The sequence below is a fragment of the Gavialis gangeticus genome, unplaced genomic scaffold, assembly GCF_001723915.1.
Source record: "Gavialis gangeticus isolate Ggan-Ray unplaced genomic scaffold, GavGan_comp1, whole genome shotgun sequence".
Lineage (NCBI taxonomy): Eukaryota > Metazoa > Chordata > Crocodylia > Gavialidae > Gavialis > Gavialis gangeticus.
Genome location: NW_017729022.1, coordinates 49,677,598 through 49,698,035, shown reverse-complemented (window position 1 = coordinate 49,698,035; position 20,438 = coordinate 49,677,598). Strand labels below are relative to the sequence as shown.

The window sequence follows — 20,438 nt, the reverse complement described above, 5'->3', positions numbered from 1 at the left end:
TGCTCCTGGATGCAGCTCCCTGCCTGCCTGTGGCCTCATTCCATCCACCTGGTCATGCGCCCCGCCTGCACAGGTCCTAGCTAGTCTCCATGGAGACCCCAGGATTGTGGGGCGGTGACAGGATTATACTATTGTTTTAGAGCTGCGATAGTCCAGAGAACATGTGAGAAGCAAGGTTTGGTAATATCTTTTATTGGATATATTTTATTGGAATTGGTCTAATAAGAGGTATTAATAAACAAACCTTGCTTCTCAAGTATACAAACCACACTTATTTACACAATTCCCTATTCTAAGTCAGTCTATACTGCATGAATAATGAATTACAATGTAAGGAACCTGTATTACCTGGGGATCCATTTGGCTTTTGGAAGCGAATATTAGAGTTAGATTTAGAAAGCTACAAGAAAGGGAAAGAGTGGCACATTAAGAGCAAACAGCTGAAGGCTTCTGGAGCCTAGCCGTGATGGAAGGAGGGAGCTGGCCCTGGACCATTGGCAGCATAAGAGAAAACAGGAAACAATGGCAAAGAAGGACACAAAGCTGCGGGTCAGAATGATTAATGATCCTAAAGACAGGAACAAGTTTAAAAAAGCGAGCTTGGCAATGGCCAAGAACAGGTGAGGATTTAACAGAGTCAAGGTGGCACAGATCATTTTATATATGTGGAGTTTCCAGTGAAGTTGAGAATCAGATTGCTGAAATACATGGATTTTTGTAAAGACAGATCTAGAATGAAGAATTTTGCACATCCTTAACAACACAGCTAATGATTTATTCCATTAAAATTCCTCTTCACCATGTGCATCACTTCAGTCATATACCACTGGGAGCAAAATTATATCTAAACAAACACATTTATTATTATGTCATTCAGTCAATAAAAGACTTTTGTCTAGTTGCCTAGATTTAACAAAGAAGCCTCTCTGGTGTCTTTATGCAGAATGTGTCTTCCTACTGTGAAGGAATCACGCTTCCAGGAGCATTAATTAAACATACTTCAGGTAAGCACTTATTTACATGTGGAAATTAAATACATAAGAAAATGAATTAATGTTATGATTAAAAATATTGACTTATAGGGCTAAAAGGAAAACTAATGCGCAAGTTCTCATGTCATGAAAATTAAAATGCATTTCATACAGATGTGTGCATTTTCACATCAAGAGAAACCAATTTGAAATAATTTAAATCACTGGCAATTCATCCTTTTAAAATCTAAAGTTGTTAGTGCATTTTATTATAATAAAAGTAAACCATATCTAACATGTAGTTTAATTATCTCAAGGAAAAAAAATGATAAGGATAAATTCTTGTACTCTTTAAGCAATAACACAAAACAAATAGTGCATTGCGCTGATACATCATCACCTTTTATCAGTTGACATCCAGTATATTTCTGATTATAAAAACACACCTGAAGTATAGTGTTTCAGTTACGTGCAGGCCATATACAGATGTTCACATTTTACTGGAAGAATCACCATTCTCCTGGTAGCATGAATGATGCGTGCCCCCAGAGGCTGGGGGGGCACAGCAACCACCGTCAGCAACTACCCACAGATGCCTCCAGCAGCACTGACTGGTGAGGGCAAGCAGTGATCGGCGAAGGTGTAGGGGGCAGTTGTTTCTGCCCGTCCCATAGACTGGGAAGGAAGGGAGGAGCAGCTGGCAGCTACTCCCCATCTTCTTCTTACACTGGAGTTCCTGGTGCGAAATGGGCAGAGACTTTGCTGCACCACTCCTTGCACCTGGCTGCTGCACATTCCCAAGAGTTCCTGGTGTTAGAAACAGGTAAGGGCTCCTGGTGTGCAGGAGCCAAGCAGAAGAAACAGTGGGGCAAAGCCCCAGCCCAAACACAGGGAATTGTGCTGCCCCCTAACTGTTTCCCCTTGCCCCCCCCCACACTACTTGGGCAGTGGAGGTGTTGATTCATAAGTCAGCAGAGCTGGAAACTAAGCTTGGGAGGGTCTCTGCGCTTTGCCCTGCTATGCCACAGGTGTGTGGAGTGGGTTGGAGTTTTGCCCTGAGGCTCAGTCTGCTCAACTCCCAGGCACTGGGACCCAAACAAAAGGGAGCAGCACTGTAAGCCCCTTTCCTGATTCTCACACTGGAATCAATCCAAGGCTGGGAGGCATGGAGCAGCTCACATTGTTCGCAGACTGGGGTGACGCCAGTCCTGGGAAGCCACAAAGAGCAGGGGAGAGGGGGCTGTTGCAGACTGAGCAACTATGCTGCTCTCTCTCCTGGAATCATTTCTATGAATGTCTGTACATGGCCTTAATAATTAATAAAACAACTATTAAGAACACTTGAACCTCTTTTTCTGAAACTTCAATCTTAATCATTACTTTGCAAAAACAGATCCATTAATACTAAAAAATAATGTAGGTGTTATGTATGCTGCTTGTTACAGTATTCTGGTTTCTGAAAAAACAAACAAACAGGTTGCAGAGAGGACAGGCTAGGGAGCTGAGGCTGCAGGGAGGGAGGCAGAAGCAGTGGGAGCACAGGTAGAAGCTACAGGTTAGGGCCAGAACCAAAGCCACAGCAGCTGTCTGACTCCCTGCTGTCTCATACTCAAATCCAAGACAAGGGTCTCTCCCATGTTAAATGGGGGGAAAAAAACTACCTTCTATTTGAGTAAATAAGGTAAATCTTATTTGTAAACTTCTTAAATAGCATGTGTTGTATTCTAAGGATAAATCTCGCTTTGTTGGTGAAGATTACATCTGCAAACAGACATAATTGGGCTCAATATGAAGGAATATGGTACGATATGAATCTTCTGTTAAGTTTATAGGTTGATTTGTTTGTGGTTTAGTATCCTTTAAAAGTATACGTATATTTGTTAACTGGCTGTATGTAATGTCAAGTTCTCCCCTTCCCCTAGCGTCTACTAAACTTATAGCATGTATGTTTTATGATCTATTTTGTAATACTCTGGTTTTGCTCCTTATTGTATGTTACTTATTAGTGTATCATTTATTGTTTTTGTTGGTTTTATTTTATTGTTATTATATGAAACTTAATACTTATTACAATTCCAAAAAACTTCTTAAATAATAAACTTGAAGCCTCAATAATTCAACAGAATAACTTTGGGTAGAATGCTATTTCCCTTTGTGCATCTCAGTGGAAGTTTTCTAGTCATAAGTGCCACAAAGCCCACCACTAGATGCAGACAGGAGAATACCATTTCACCCATAGATTACCAATAATAACACAAGTTGAGTGGACTATCTGATAAGGACTTGCGTAACAATATATTACTTTCCATCAATATCCACCTATGGCAACCCAGACAAGTGGGTCTTCAGCAGCAGTACATGCAGATCAAAGTAAAACAAACTAAGGATTAATCTTCCAGAGGAAAGCTACTAGTGGAGGTCCTTGAGGATTTCTCTCAGGACCAAGTTCATTTAATATTGTCATTAATGGCCTAGGCACAGAAAGTAGGAAAGTGCTTATAAAAACTAGCTAATGATGAAAAGATGGGAGTCAGATTAGAATCAATCCAGAATATCATAAAGGAAGAACTGGGTGGCTTGATGGTAGAAGTTACAGAATAGTATGAAATGTAATAGCGCTAATTAAAAGGCTGGGCACTTTGAAAGAGAGAACAAAAATTTTTGCTATAACCTGAGTGCTCATCACTTCGAAACAAGAGAGGAGAGAGACACCAGAATATGATACAGCAGGGGGCAGACAAAATACAGCCCGCCAGGCCATTCTATCTGGCCTGCAGGGCCCCTCCAAAAACCAATTATTACTAGCCCGCAGCTCCCCTCTGAAAGCCAGCAAGAGGCAGACTTTCAGAGGTTGCAAGCTATTGGACTGGGCAGGCTCCATGCTTCCACCTCTGTGGGGCTCCTAGCACTCCAGCTGGGAGCCCCATGTGGAAGCACCGAGCACGATGGCACACAACTGGACAGCTGGTGAGTATGAGTATCCTGCCTGCAGTGCTGGAGACCCCATATGGAGGCACAGAGCCAGCCCGACCTGGCCCAGCCCTGCGGCATGCATGTGTGGGTGTGGGTTGCAACAGAACAAATGGCCAAAATGGGATGCTGAAATTCTTGGCAAGTCATTATTATCACTCGAAAAGAAAATCCTCCTAAGAATCTCCACGCAGGAGAGACAATAGTTCCAGTGCAAAGAACCCTATCTACTGAAGAAGATTCAGGACTTTATTTTTTTCACACACAATATATATTCATGCCATACGAAAAATAATTTCAGAAACACGCACACAGTTCATTATACCAAATGAAGTTTTTAAAACAAAGAGTTCCATTTCATTAGCACCATCACTCGACATTAACAATGCCTAGGCTTGGCAGGATTTTATTTTTTAATCAATAAACGTTGATTTCACCTGACACTCACAGACTGATGGACAACTAATTTACATCAGTAAGTCATCAAAATTTAAATAAAGGAATGTAAAAAAAAAAATAATACAGGACAGAGGTAAGGCAATCACACACACACACACACACACACACACACACAAATGCAGAACGGCCACTACAAGAGCTGTGCCAGTAAGGCCGAGGGGGCTGTGCCGGTAAGGCTGTGCTGGGGGGTGGGGGGGAGGAGGGGCAGGGCTGGTAGCACCCAGGAGCCCAGTGCTGCCAGCCCCTTGCCCTGCCCAGGCCCATGCCCTGGCTGGGACTTAACTTCTGTGGAGCCCAGTCCAGCCCGGCCTCCATGGGAGTTTGGCTCCTGCCCCAATCATGCAAAGACAAGGAAGGGCCAGGCTGGGCTTTGCGGGAGGTTGGCTGCTGCATGATCAAGATAGGGGCCAAACTCCCGTGGAGGCTGGCCTGGACCGGGCTCCATAGGATTTTGGCCCCTGCTCCGGCTGGGAGCTGGGCAGAGTGAGAGACCAGTGGCACCAGACTCCCAGGCACCACCAGCCCTGCCCCTCAAAACCCATCTCCCACTACAGTCTTCTTACTGGCATGGCCTGCAACTCCTGCCGCATGTGTGTTCTGAATTGCAAGAGATACTGCTCTGTCTGTCTACAAAATGTATGCTTTATCGATTTATGGATATTTACTTTTTATATTACTAAATTGTCTGCCCCCCCACATCCCTAATTTTGTGCAATCCTGAAAATTTTAATTGATAAAAATTAAAATAAACGCTGAACAATAAATATTGATTTTAGCTTTCAAAATGTTTAAAAAATATTTTAAAAAAATCTAATTCTGTCAAGCCTAACAATGCTCTAGGAAGGCCTAGGAATCCTTCTCATTTGACAGCAAACATATTTAAGCTTATGCATGACTTTGTAGATATCCACTAGATGTAAATTACAATAAGTTGATTCTGAATACAGCTATAAGTTATTATTGAAAATATGTTTCTTTTTCATGCAAATGTGAAATATGAGAAAATACCTGTTAGTTAAATGACACCATTCACAGTATGGATCCTCTGCAGACAAACAATCTGAATGAGAAACATAATTACTGCAGTTTGCAACTTGTATTCTCCTCACCTAAAAAAAAAGAAAGCAGTACCATGCTGAATTATTTTGGTCCCTCTAAAAAGGCAGACTCAATGCTGTAAGAAATCCCACAATAATGTCTATTGTTTTAAAAATTATATGGCAATCTAGGCTGGCTCCCTCAATCTTTGCCTTGGCAAGTTCGTCTTCAGGTCCAAAATTTAACCTGTTTTGCAGAAGTGTTGCATCAGCTAGCCATAATTTCTTTTTCCTGTTTTTATTTACATATGGACTTTTACGCAAGCCCCTGTTTCATCTGCTATTTAGCTCTGCTGTGTTGCTTTCTCCCCCAGAGACCTGAGGAAGAACACTGTGGTATCTGAAAACTTGTCTATGTCTATGCCAACCATGCAGTTTGTTCAAAACTCCCTGCTATACTCAGGAAACTCCCTTGAGTATGACTAAGTGTTTGATTCAATTGTTCCCATGTGCATCATAAATGGTAATGACAGAAATGCTAGAGTAGTTTGGTGAATCAGGATGATGAATTTTCTAGTTCAAAATCCAAGTTTTCAAACAATGAAATGAATATGCACCTAAAACTCTGTGTAAAATAATGCACTTATTATAGGCATTTCAATGCATGAACCAGGTAAGTGCCCAAGGAAATGGATAAAAACGCATATAATTAACACATGCCTTTGAAATGTACAAATAAAGGTTACTGTCCATCAAGATATGCAAAAATGTCCAAAATTTTCCACACAGCCTTTTCAGATAAAAGAATATTAAATGATATTAAATAGACATTAAATGAAAAATTATTTATAATTTACAGAAATCTTCCAGATTAGAAATTTTTGTTTATAAATTTGTTTCTTTGTCTCTGCTCAATCTCTTATTATTTCTTTTTCCCACCATGTACTACATGACCAAATTAATTTGACAGTCTCTAGGATATTCCAGGGTACAGATAAATGAGGTATTAGGCTTGCCAGCAGGCTTAAATATCTATGCTCAACTTGAGAAATCTCATTTTATGGTCCATCCTGTTAAACTCCTAGAGAGGGTTTTGGAGCCATATTTATTCCTAAAGGTTGCTGTTCCTCCATAGTAATTTGTTCTTCCAACAAGATGAAAGAAAACCAAATTCTTGTGTGTGCAAGGATTTATATTTGTTCTTGTAGCAGTGAAATACTGCATCCATGAAAGAAGTTCTATAAGATCAGTGGGTGTCCCTACTAACCTATAGTCATTTTGTTAAATTTTAGGGTAAAATAAGTTATATTTTCCGTTGAGAAAAGATGTTATCGAAAGTAAAAAATATAGCCTACAGATGAAATCTTGCCGCACTGAATGGGAATTTTAATGTGGACTTCAATAAAGGGCAGGATTACAAACCCCTAACTCCAGTGAATCCAAGTCAATGCCACAGCCTGCAAATCAGAACAGCAAATTTGTGAGATTATGAAGGGACTCAAAAGAACCATATTCCCACAGAGCCTGTAAGCCTTCTTCATCAGTTGCTCTCCTCCAGTGTAGCACAAACACTCTGACCTCAAGACAGCCAGGGGTCTAAGTATGCATTTAACTTTAAGCACATGACTGGCATCTCAAAAGGACCACATAAAGGCCACGGACAGGCATTCATTTCTACTGCTGCTAGAAATCTTCTCAGTCTTCTCAAGAGGGAAAGTACAGGCATTACAACCTGTGGACATTCCCCTTCTCCTGGCTCCTCATGCCTTCCCCAGTCACCTCCTGAACATGAGAAGAGTCCAGCTGTGGGGAAATACCCCTGACACCTTTCCTAGATCAAGATTCCCCTGGTCTGGGAAGTGGGCAGGTAAAGCTGCTCTGCTGCCACTGCTCTCCAAGTTTTCCCTGGACTAGAGAGACTCTGGTCTCAGGAAGGCTTGTGGGGGCAGTGGCTGCTTAACTCCACCCCTGATCACAGGAATGCACAGGGCAAGCTTCTGCTCGACTCCTCCCACAGGATAGTTGAGCGTACAGGCATTCATTCTAGATAGAAGAGCACGTAAGCAAGAGAGATCTCCCAGGTGTCAAAGTGGAAGATCTTTCTCACATATGGGTCATGTTTCCTCCACACACAACTGTATGAACACTTGTACGTGGGTAATTTCTATTGGGAGAGCAATGATTCTCCAGGAAGGAATGTAAGAACTGCACATGGCCAAAGTCAAGCGTGTGTTTAAGTGCTTTGCTGGATCAGAGCAACAGTGCTCAGCCCCATGTAGGACTGAGTGCCTTATGAGTTCTGCAGGAACAAACTGATTAACTGGAGTTTAGACAATCAAGGTCTGATTATTATTCCAGTGAAAACTCTACCTATGATATAACAGAAAACTTATTAAAGCCTTCAAATTTGCAGTTTAATAATTGTATTTGATGTTGTACCAACCTCGTTAGCAGATGCCAAATATATGTAGTTACTATCCACTGGGTCAAGTGCAAGTTTGGGAAAAACTGGTGTTTCTTCTTCTATTTCATGTAAAATTTCAGGGCAATTCGGTTCCAGATTCTTGTTAAGAATAACCTAAAAATGTGAAATGTAAAATTAGTTACAAATCCCTTTACCAAGGAAACAGATTTAATGATAAATCTTTTTCCTGTCCTATTAACAGAGTGGAGGGCAAAAAGTGCCACAGTATGAGCTAAAGCCCAAAGTGTAATCAAGGTTTATGCCTATATTTTCCTCTTAGAAGACAAGGGTTCAGGTCCCACTTTGCATAGTGGAAGAGATCAAGGGATCTGTCCCTTAAATCCAAGTTCTCACAGAGACAAAGAACCTCTGCCTTCATACTCTTGGGTTCCTGCAGCTCCTCCATGCTGCAGCTCCTGTAGTAGATGCTTTAAAAGGAACTTGCTCCCCGACCTCTCCTTCAATCAGGAATCCCCCTTGTAGTAAACTTTCATAACATTTAAAAGGTTTCCTTTTTATGTTATTACCCATTGCCTCAAAAACAGCAGCTATTTTGCCTTCTGGCCTTTGGGAGTATGCTTGCGAGTTGCTATTTCCCTTTTTGGCTCACTCAACTCCTATCCACATCTTCTCACTCCTCTTCTATGTTAAGCAGCACACTAGCATCAATACAGACTTTGCCTTGAAAACTAAACAACCCAGATGGGTTTGTGGTCTCCACTGTGCTAGAGACACATGTAAGCCTTCAGTTTTATACCTTTATCATTGTACGTATATTGCAATCAAACAAGAAAAAGATTTTCATGTTGTATTCTATCCATTCCAGCTGCCTGCTTAATAAAAATAAAATAGTCACCCCTTCCAGTGTAGACAGGAAATGCACACACTTGCATTCAAGAACAAAATTCAAAAGATGTTAACTTAAATGCTTCCAAGTCTGATAATGAGATAATCTTATTTTCACTTCTAGGTTACTCATTCAAACAGCAGAATCCTAATCAGCAGCATCGATGAAACAATCCTTATGTCTTAGTCTCTAATGGACAGATATTCACAACACATGGCAGAGTTTAAAGACAGAAATCTAACAGCATTTGGTCTCCACTGGGAAAAATACTTTAAATCAACTGTGTTGCAATATTAAATTAAGGATTATAAGTAATATCCAGCAAATGCATACCTTTGTGGATTTTAAGAAGCCTCTTCTGAATATTACCTTGTTCTCTATATAACCTTATTTGCTCATTTGAGTTTTAGAAAGTTACAACAGTAATACTGCAGTTTATTTTGAAATAAATAGAAGAGAGCTGTCCAGGTGACAACCTTAGGTTGCAATACAATGCATGAAATATAACACAGGAAACATTCTCTCATCAAAGTGTTATTAAAAAATACCACGTCACCAACCTTCAGTAACTGTCCATTATTTGTTCCCAAGAACAAAACTATCTTGTTCAAAACGACAGTAGCATAAACAGCTGATAAATCAGAGTGAATCAAGGTCGGTGACTTTTTCACTGTCGGCACAGTTTCCTAAAATATCAGACACAAGAGAAAAACATGATAAAATTCTTCAACCATACTGCAAAATGTACTTAAAAACAAAGGAATATTCCTTAGAAAGCTGTGCAATACCCTTCCTTCTACTTTTGGTGACACTGCTATTCTTAACAGGATTTTAATATAACATGATCTTGGAAATGTGGACAGAATCAGAGAATCACAGAAAATTAGGGTTGGAAGGGACCTCAGGAGGTCACTTAGTTCAAGCCCATTCTCAAAGCAGGACCAGCTCCAACTAGATCATTCCAGCCAGGGCTTTGTCAAGCCAGGCCTTAAAAAACCTCCAAGGACGGTTCCATAAACTCTCAAAGGAACCTATTCCAGTGCTTCACCACCCTCCTAATAAGAAAATTTTTCCTAATATCCAACTTACACTTCCCTTGCTGTAACCTGAGACCATTGCTCTTTGTTCTGCCATCTGCCACCACTGAGAGCAGTCTCACTCCATCCTCTTTGGAACCCCCATTCACATAGTTAAAGGCTGCTAATAAATCCCCCCTCAGATTTCTCTTCTGCAGGCTAAATAAACCCTCAGCCTCTCTTCATAAGTCATGTGCCCCAGTCCCTGAACCATTTTTGTTGCTTTCTGCTGGACTCTTTCCAACTTGTCCACATCGTTTCTATAGTGGGGAGCTCAAAACTGGACATACTACTCCTATTCCAGTTGTGGCCTCACCAGAAAGATGTGGCCATCTTCTTGTAATAGTTTATAACAGGGCTTTTCAACTTATTTGGGTCAGTGTACCCTTGTGGCCAGATGCAGAGCAGTGTATGGCAGCTAGACACAGACCTGGGAAGAGGGGTGTGGCACACAGCACCATGTGGGGTGTGGGGGGGGGGGGCAGCGTGTGGCCAGATACAGAGCAGCACCAGCCACCGTGTGACAGTTTTCCCTGCCCCGTGTCCAGCCGGTCAGCAATTCCTGCACACAAGAGCAGGATGGTGCGTGGTGGCACTCCATCCCCGCCCACCCATGCTTACCCCCTAGAGCCATCTCAAGTACTCCGCGGGGTACGCGTACTCCCAGTTGACAACCCTTGGTCTATAGACCCATCCTGAGCCTCTTTCATGTCCACAATGATTTTAGCCATTGATTTCAATGGGAAGAGGACTGGCCTACTGTGAAATATTCTATGTGTTAATTTGCCATAAAACAGTTCCTTGTAATGCAAATGTTAGCACTAAATAATCACTAACCTAAATGGACAGGGAAAAGAAGGATCCAGGACTGCGTAGCTATTTGTTCCTTCAAACACTAGATATGAAACCTGTTACTGAGTCTACGCCTTTGGCCACTGGTATACATATCCACTCTTGCTGTATACTGGGAAGCTGACCTGCTGTTTTTAAATCTATAATGTCTAGATCTGTTATAAACTGCTGGTTTTCATTCTAAGCAACCTGTCATATGGCCCTCAGGTGTGTTACACACACCACTGAACCCTAATTTATCCTGAAGTATGTTCAAAAGTCCTGATTAACACCTACAGCTACCCCATGTATAGAGAGTGTAGTTTCAAACAAATACATTTTGTGTTCTTTTTTTCTTATCAGAAAGTGCAGTGCTTTACCCTTCCTTTTTTGATTTCCTGCTTTACAATTAAGGAAGCTGAGACTTATATTGCCTACCACTGGAATACAAAAACTAGAAAACGTACCCTGCTATTTGTGATAGGGTTAAATATAGCATTAGTAAAAACAGCATTAAAGATAGCTTATTCCCTTCTTGTTCTCTGCATCCTTACTCCATTATGATAAAATTCAAGTTTTAAGGGATCTATTTAATTTAGATCTAATAAAAATTATGAAGTATAACTATAATGTATTAGAAAAATGCTGTAATCAAAATTATCATATTAGCAAACTGCTCTAATGCCAATGTAAGAGTTACACTACAATGACTGAAAAGAGTGTTTGGCTCAAAGTCAGTACCAAATTGATCACCCAGGTACATCCATTTAGAAGCTGCAATACCTCAATATTAGATGTGTGATACAAATATACAGGGGCAGGCACAGGAATCCCACAGGAACCAGAGAGAAAACTGAGCACCTCAGCTCCCTGCACAAAGTATCAGGACAGTTGGGCACTTCAAATGGAGACTCAAAGCAAAAAGCCACCTAGAGCAGCAAATAGAAAGTGCTGAACACAATAGTGTTTCTGAATCCCCACCCCACACCAGAGCTTAGCACCTGACTCAGGGCTGTATCTCCATTCATCCAGGATGGTGAATGCCTAGTCTCTCTTCAGAGGGTAGGCACCTGATTGGTCATTGGCAATAGTAGTGTCACCCAACTTTTTCATGATTGCCTTGTTTCCTAATTCCACTTGCCCTGGAGCTTGGAGATCTCAGCTTGTGTGGATTCAACTCCACATATATCCTTTCTCCCATGATATGGCTCTAACCACAAAGTCTATAAGCTAGTTTGGGTGAAAGGCAGGGAACCCCTCCGCTGCCCCACTTCTGTTGAAGCTGGACCAATGGACAGAAAGGAAAGCAAGAGATGGGGCCACAAGGAGAACAAGCAAAAGAACCTAATTCTGTAGCCCACTGATGAAGACACGCACACATTTCATATTGATTAGAAAACAGAAATAACCTGAGGTCAAAGCCTCTAACCCAGGTCTCCCAACTCTCAGCAGAGTGCCCTAAAACTAGAGTACAGAGTCACACTTCCTGTTGCTTACACTCCTTCTGGTCCCACCACTGCTGCATTCTTGTCTGCCCAATACTCAACTTCAACAGAAAACATGAGACTACTCCCCACCCAGATTGTTCTATACCCTGGTGTTTGGGGCATTCTCCTGGGATGCGGGAAAAGTGGCTCTTGATCCCACCAAGCTATACTGGCCTGGAATCCAAGTCTCCAACCCCCTGAGTGAATGCTGTAGCCATTAAATTCACACACAACTGTTTGGTGGCAGTGGCACTTCCACCAACCATTATTTTGAGCTAAAGTAACTGTGGCAACTGAGCTCTGTGCCAAACAGTGCTGTCAGTGTCAAGTAAGTATGCTCAAAGGATGTCTAATGGCTGTCCTCTGGCGCACACAGGCAGTTTAGCTACTGCCCCACTACCATTCTAGATGACAAATGAGTTTTGCTCAGAGTTAGGCTCCTAGGGCACTTACACATATGCAGAAAGACTGCTCCAATGCGCTGGAAATCCTGTGCATTGCAGTAGACTTGATTAATTGAGTCTACTGGACTGCACAAATTGATGTGCTCTGGCAGCCTCATGCGTCATGTGTATCAGCGGCGCAGCACATCTCCATGCTGAGAAAATGGCAGTAGGGCACTTTGAAATAAAACACGTTCAATGTGCTTTAGTTCAAAGCACCCCACTGCCATTTTCTCGGCGTGAGGATGTGCTGTACCACTGATGCACGTGACACACAGGCACTTTTAATTAGTGCAGCTCAATAATTAAAAGCACCTGTTGTTGCATCAAGATCACATGTAAAAATGCCCCTAGGTGCCCAGATTAGGTCACTTTTGTGTATATGCCTAGGGACTTTTACAATCCAAAATGTAGGTGCCTCCTGAATTTTGGGGCTGCAGGAGTGGGGTCATTCTGGAACAGTGTTTGGAATGTAGGTGCATTAGGAGATTCTCTTTATATCAGGCAAACAATGTGCAATCTATTATTAGCTGTAATATATATGCCATAATATATAACTGAACTATAATACAGTCCAGAGATGCTAGTCAAGAACGAAAGCTCTCCTGTGCTCAGTGTTGTAGAACCACCTGGTAAGAGACATTCTTTTCCCCAATTTCTTACAAGCTAAAGCATTGCACCTGCAAGCTGTTACTTGTAGGTGGATTCGTGATGTGAATGGAGCCTTATCACAAATCTAACTAGAGCCACTGAAATATTTTGGCACATCTTGGTCAGGCAAAGAAAGGGTAAATGGAAGCAATAAGACCCCATCATACAGAAAAGTTAAGTGACCTCCCATGTTCCCACACCAAACCTGTGACACAGCTAGCAACTGAGCTCAGATCTCCTGGGTCCAAGTCCAATGATTTAACCACGAAACCACCTGCCTAAAAAAGAAGAGGTTTTTCCCTACAACTTAAATTAACTCTTCGTTAAAATATCTTTCTGTAATTTAAATGATTTATTTTTAATTAACTCAGAAGGCATACTCTGAGGGAAAAACTTGGTTTTTAAACAAAGAGATATCTGTATACAAAAGGAAAAAAGGAGACAGTCATGTACTAGTATAGAACTGAAATAAATCAATTGAGGCATGAGACTTCTGTACAGTGGACGTCTGCTTTAGATAATTATAATCACATGGTTTCCTTATCTTAAGAAAAAAAGTGAGTTGACCTTTCCTTTTCAGTACATCACAAGATGTACCTGACAAACTTCAACAGCTGGGATGTGTAGTGAGTTTTGGTTAAAGCTGAGAACTGAGGAAGTCATGATCTGCTTTAAGATTTGATTTCCATGACCATCATTGTTTTTTCAGAGTGCATTCAATGCAGGGTAACCAAGTTATTCTAGGTGCCTTGCAGAAGTTATTTAGACCTTGGAATTAAATAACCCAAACACTATGGTAACTGAGAGTGACTTTATATCATCCTCTCCAACTGACCCAAGAAGCAACACCAACAAGTTTGACAGTACCAACTCAGTTCTTCTGGTCAAAGAAGGCATCACAGCTACATCACATTTGTGTAGCTAGAAAAAAGGGAAACTGATTAGCTAGGCCATCAAAACAATCAACCAAAAAATGCCCAAAACTCTTTTCCAATCTATTTTCTAGCTTGCCCACTCTCTTCAGGATGTAGCAGCTGCTACTCCTTTCATCATTCCCACCCTTTTTATCACATGCATTTATATTTTAACCATCTCTCTTACTCATCGACTGTGACTAATGGGGTTACAGCACTGCAGGACCTTCCCAGGCCTCTTCTGTCTTAACCCAAATGTGTTTTGATTCATTTACAGACTGAGCTTCCTTTATATGGTAGTGGTCACTCTTTCTTTTCTTGTCCCTCTATCCTGTCCAACACAGCTGCTCATTGTAGTTCTTCAATCCCATGCTGCTCAAGCTTCTCTACTTCCAACCCCCCCAACCTAGATGTCTCCTGAATTAATTCTGACCCTGTGTTTCAATCATTTCTCCCTCAAACACATTCTATTTGTGATTTCTTCCCTTAGGAGTCCAGCTGCTGTTGCTTAATTTATGCCTTTATTTTCTGCCTTGATTTCATTTAAATACTTTTTGATATAACCTCCTGGGGGTCAGGATGGTTTTTCTCTACTTGTGTGGCAAACTTATTGCAGCAGATCATTAAGTACAGATATGGAATTGGATCCTTAGAAGGTGTAAGAAGCAACAGCTCCACTAACTTTCATTGAAGCTGTATTTATTTACGGCTACCAAGAACCTGGCCAATTATTCTACATTTATTTTACTGCTCTACAGTCAAACAGAGTCAACATCACGTTCTCAATGTAAACTAGCGTCAAGTAGGCAATAGACTCCCTTTCCTTTAATATAATTAATTCCCTCAAAATAATTAACTAGTAAACATTTCCACTTAGAATTAGCTCCAGGTAAATCAGAGAATCAGGTAAATCAGTTTGTTGTCCTAAGCTAAACATATTCTAATTATCCCCATGAAAGTTTCAAGACTGAACTGTAAAAAAAAAAAAAAATCTGTCTAAAACATTACCCATAGTTCCCCCCATACTACAGTAGGAAATGAAGCAATCCAGCCAGGACTTACAAGAAATGAATAGCAAAAGACAGTATTTGGGCAATGACATGACTTGTTTTTTACTGAGTTAAGAACTTGGAACTTGCCTTTCCTTCTAACTTAACTATCCCCCCTCATCTACTGCATGATTTCAAGGAAATTAATCCTTCCTTCCACAGTTCTTTAATGCTCTCTCAAAAGTTTCAGGCAAAAACACCTGGTCAAGCCAGATGGCTCAGAGCTACTCTTTTGTTGAAAACTGATTATTTGAGAGCTTACAGGACTCCTGTGGCTTAATTCCCACACCAATAGAGACATACTGAGAAATCATCACAGCTAGGGACAATGTCGGTAATTTCCTATAGCAATGTCAAGTTAAATATATTGGCTATGGAAGCCTATTCTTCTGTCAGACAGCAGATGTAACACTGTCAGTCTGGTAATCTACAAAGGATAAAAAGGCTACTAAAAAATTCATTACAGGTACAATCCTGACTCCAAATGGCTTTTAAACAACTTACAAATCTTTCCTTAAAAACAAAAGACTTTGACTCCTAACAGACAAGCTATCACACAAGTGAAAATGTCATACCTGGAAGTTAAAGAAACAGATTCTCCATTCACGGTAATGGGTGCTGCTTTACTAATTCCAGCACTCTGACTTCAACAGACCCGTGCCAATTTACAGTAGCTAAGAATTTCACTCAACATTCCCAATTATGTCTCAAATTCAGGGACAGGCACTGCACATCATCAACACATTCATTTCCGAAGAACATATGGGCAAAAGTATTGAGAAGCCTACAGTTATATGGGCAGAAGCCTACAGTTATAACTCTGTGGCTGTATTGAACAGACAGCAGTCTAATAAGGGCTTTTCTCATTCAGTATTTACTACAGACAATGAGACTAATATTTCATGCTACCTTTAAACCCAATACTAACACTACAACACAAATTATGTTTGGCAAGTGCCGCAACGCTGCACCAGGCAGCACATGCACACAAGACTAGGTCTGGCAAGGTGCTGAGAAATTTGGCCTCACTCCAGTAAAGCACTAATATCCATGCTTAACTTTCCATACAGAAGTAATTTCTTTGAAGTGAATGGAACTGCTGCTGCCCATAAAGTTAAGAATCGGCTTAAACTCTTTGCTGGATGGTATGCTGAGCAAGATGAATCCTTTGCACGTTAATCAGAACCATAGCACCTTTGCTGTGATTAACAGCAATCAGGTGCTGGCAACAATCAGCAAATGAAAACAGCAATGTGTATATGGACAAAAAAGATTCACATCCAAGGCAGACAGAGAGACTTGTGACAGAGCTGCAGCGTGAGACTACTGTATGTTTTTTTCTGAAGGCTGAATTTACACCAAAAAAACCACCTCAGACCCTGCATCAGGGTGGATAAAAATCTACGATTTAAAAAAAAAAAAATAGAGTTTTTATTTAAATCAGGTTTTTTGATTTAATCATATTTTTAAGAGGCTTTTAAAAAAAACCTTATATAAAGATAGTTTTAATTTAAAATATGTTAAAGCTCAAAGATATCATCATGGAATAGGGATTATAACTTCTAATTACAGTATATATTATTTGAGACAATATATTCATGTAACCTTAAATAGGTCAAAACAGGCCACGGAACTATATTAGGGACTCAATCTTATGGGGTTCTCAGAGGCTCCCCTATAGATTACTAAAGATTCAAAAAACCACTCTACCCAATGGGACACGGTGCTCAGTCTAGAAGATCCCATTAAGCATTTTCTATGATTCTCTCTCTGTGATGCTTAGTTTCAGTTCTCAGACTGGATTTGTGTCTCCAAAGATAACATCCTTGTTAAGAACAACATATGCAGATGAGAGATAACAGACCTGACTACCTACCCATTGACCCTCTTGTCCCTCTGCAAGTTTGCGTACACAAAGGCAAGCCCTTACCTTTCTCTGACAGTGCAAAGTTTCAAGAAGTTAAATGAATAAAAGATTTCAAACAAGAATGCATTTTTTGTAGAAAACCATGATTAAATCGAGACTTCCTGACCAGTGATTTAAATCATGATTTAAATTGATTCAGTTGAAATCAAATCCACCCCACCCTGCAGAGAGATAATGTAATGTTGTGTCCTCGTGAACACACCTGCACCATCTTACACATTCTCATTCAGATCATGAATTGTAAAGATCACCGGGACTTGTAACATGCATATTTATGTATGAGAGCTTTCTGGCAGCCCTCTGTTCCAACGGGTTCCCCAGAGACAAGTTTTCTACATTTCCATTTCCAGGTAGTGATAACAGTACAATACATTCATTTTGCCATGACTGTAGCTAGATATAAACACAGTTTTCTTAAAAGGGCTGGGGTGTAAGCTAAGTTTAAACTACCACTGCCTGCTGCATTTCTACACTTCTGTGATGCACCTGCTGTGTTGTGGCACATGGGTCTCCTTTATGACTGCTGCAAACAGTTTTTGAAACTCTATGTACTGACTGCCAGGTTATGCATTCAGTGTCTGCAGATTTTGAACCCTTTTGCTTTTTTGACTCTCTCTGACTTGCTTTGGAAGCAATTTTTATACCCTTTCATAAATGGGTAAGGAAGGAATACCATTGGGGTAAAATAAAATAATAGTAGTCAGGCAGGCATTATCCACCTAAGCTTAGCAGCCCATCAGGATAGTGTTGGATACAGCACACCAGTTTCAGTAGCCAATGGTACACAAAGGAACAAGGTGGCTAGCAATGACATTTGTGCACCCCTGACTCTCCTGCTCAAGCAACCAAATACCCATTTACTTCAGCTGGGTCAACTGAAACTAGCCTTTCACATGAATCCAAAGCACAGCTCCACTTCACACCTCTAGGGCAGCACAGTATTTTATTTACCATACCCCTGCACCCTTCTTAATACTAATAAAGAACAATTCTTATTATTTTACAATACTGCATGGAAGTGGACACAATTTAACATCGCTGCATTTTTGTAACACAATCACTGATATTGTTTAAATGAATCTCAGGGTCCTTTTCAAGTTATGGGCCTGACATCGAAAGTCAAGCAGTGATGGTAACTCTACTTCTTCTCAAGGAGTTCCAACCAACGTAACAGCATTGGTCAGTGAAGGACGAGTTACAGTGGAGAAGGGGCACAAAGGCTGCAGAATCCCTGGTGCTTGGAGGTTGCCAGGGCTCTCTTTCTGGAAGCCTGATCCCCTGTGGCTGCCCCCATTACTTTCTCAGCCTTGTTCTATTAGCCACAGCCCTCAGGATATGCATGGAGAGAAGAAGGTCATGGTTTCTGACATGAGGAGTGGCCTTGCAAAAACAGCATCTCATTCTGAATTAATTTTTCAGCTGATTTCCTCCGGTTGCCAGGAAACAGCAACCAGAAACTGCCACTCCTACCTTCCACTCCATGTGTGAATGCCTAACTGTTCAGAGGGTGGAGGCATGGGGACGGGGGAGGGGGCTGATTGGGGCTCTCCACGGGATAATTCAGGTAGGCTTCAGGACAGCCACAAACAATACAACTATCCCACAGCCAACACTTCAGTAGCCAGTGGTACACAAGGGAATGATGTATGCAAGGGAGCCCCAACAACCCTACCACCCAGCACTGTTGCTTTGTCTGTCTCAACCTGTTTGTGAGCCTATGCTGAAGCACAGAGGGACCAGCAGCAGATACAAGCTATCTCACGTGCATGGAGAGCATCAGGGAGAGAACAGGAAGCCTGGTGCATCAAGTTTCTCTTTGCCATCACCCAAACACCTCTTAAGGCCCCTGCTCAAGGTTACATATCATTCTGCAACCAACTGGTCACCCACACAATAAACTGAAACTGCAAAGAAAAGATCTCACCATGAATGGGTGAATGGTGCAATACACTCAGCCTGGCCATGCGTGCAAAGGAACACCCACACAATAGAAGGGGCAAGCCCACAAAAAAAGAGCTGCAGTACAACTCTGCAGCTGGCTTCTTCCAGCTGTCAGGTAGGCAGCTCACTGCGCTTCATAGTGTCATGGAGAAGTTGGGCTGGAAGGGACTCCAGAGGTCACCTAGTCCAACCCCCTGCCTAAGGCAGGGTCATTACCATCCAAATCATCCCATAAAACCATAGTCTACACTCTACACATGCCTACCCTCAACCCTGACACAACACAGACATAACACCTGGAGCAACCACAGGTAAAGCAAGGGAACCATGGCAGCCAACGTCCTACTTCTATGAAATGTTGACCTTGCACCATCTGGCTTTAATACGAATGGGTAGTGAGGCCGTTCTGCCCCATGCGGTGGGGCACACTTTATCCCCGCTAGCCGTCGGCCGCTGCCTTACACTCGCGCACAGCCCTGCTGAAAGAGAAGTGGGGCAGAGGCCCCTCTCTTCACGTGAAGGAGTGCTCGGCGGACCCAGGCCTGAAGAGGCCAGCCTGGCTCAGCCCCCCGGAGCCCCGAAGGGAGCAAAGTGCAGACTCACGCAGCCGGTGGAGTCGAAGTCGTTGGAGAGGCATTTCGGGTTGGCGTCCTGCAGGAACGCCAGGTCGAAGAGGCAGAGCGCAGTGTTGTCCCAGGCCGGCGCGGCCCAGGCCGGCTGCTCTGTTTGGTTGGCAAAGACGGCAGCCCAAAACCCCTGCTGCGGCAGGATGCTGGAAGCCAGGATGTGGCCGCGGCAGCCGCAGCTCAGGCGCACCTGGGAAGGAGTGTGGAAGTGCCCTCTGCTGTTGAGCACCACGACGCTGGGCGGCCCATGGGGCAGGCGGTAGTAGGGGAAGAAGAGGTGCTCGTGCCACAAGAAGGCGTCCACAAAGTGCAGCGGCGCGTGCTTGTACTTGAGCACGTCGAAGCTGTCCGTGGGCATCAGGTCCCCCAGGTAGCGGATGGTGAGCACGGTCTTGGCCTCCGAGGGCACCAGGCCGCAGCTGAACTGCCCGTCCACCGAGTAGGTGGCGGCCACGGCCACGTAGTCGCCCCCCGCCCAGCGGAAGACGACGCCGGCCGTGGAGCCGCGGGGCAGGCAGCTCACCACCTCGCTCTGGTTGCGCTCCACCTTGAGCCCGCGGAGCAGCTGGCAGGTGCCTTTGTGCAGCGTCCAGCCCGCGAGCGTCCTGTTGTCGGTGCCGTAGGGCAGCAGCAGCTTGCTGTGGGCGCCGGCGGGCTGCGCGCACTGCCCCGCCGGGCCCAGGTGCAGCACGTCCCGCGCCCGGCTCAGCGCCGGCTCCAGCTCGAACAGGCAGCTGCCGCCCGC

General features: G+C 42.7%; 1 protein-coding gene across 1 annotated transcript in view; it reads right to left on the bottom strand.

Moving 5' to 3' along the window:
* PLXNC1 (plexin C1) overlaps positions 1-20,435 on the bottom strand; it is a gene marked incomplete at its 5' end in the record, with an annotated part of 102,759 nt that extends 82,324 nt beyond the window's left edge. The window contains 4 exons of the mRNA XM_019515795.1: positions 5,409-5,509; positions 7,881-8,015; positions 9,309-9,434; positions 19,671-20,435. Of these exons, the coding sequence (XP_019371340.1) occupies positions 5,409-5,509; positions 7,881-8,015; positions 9,309-9,434; positions 19,671-20,435 (1,127 nt within the window). The remainder of the gene's footprint in view (positions 1-5,408; positions 5,510-7,880; positions 8,016-9,308; positions 9,435-19,670) is intronic.
* Between the last annotated feature and the right edge of the window lie 3 nt (positions 20,436-20,438).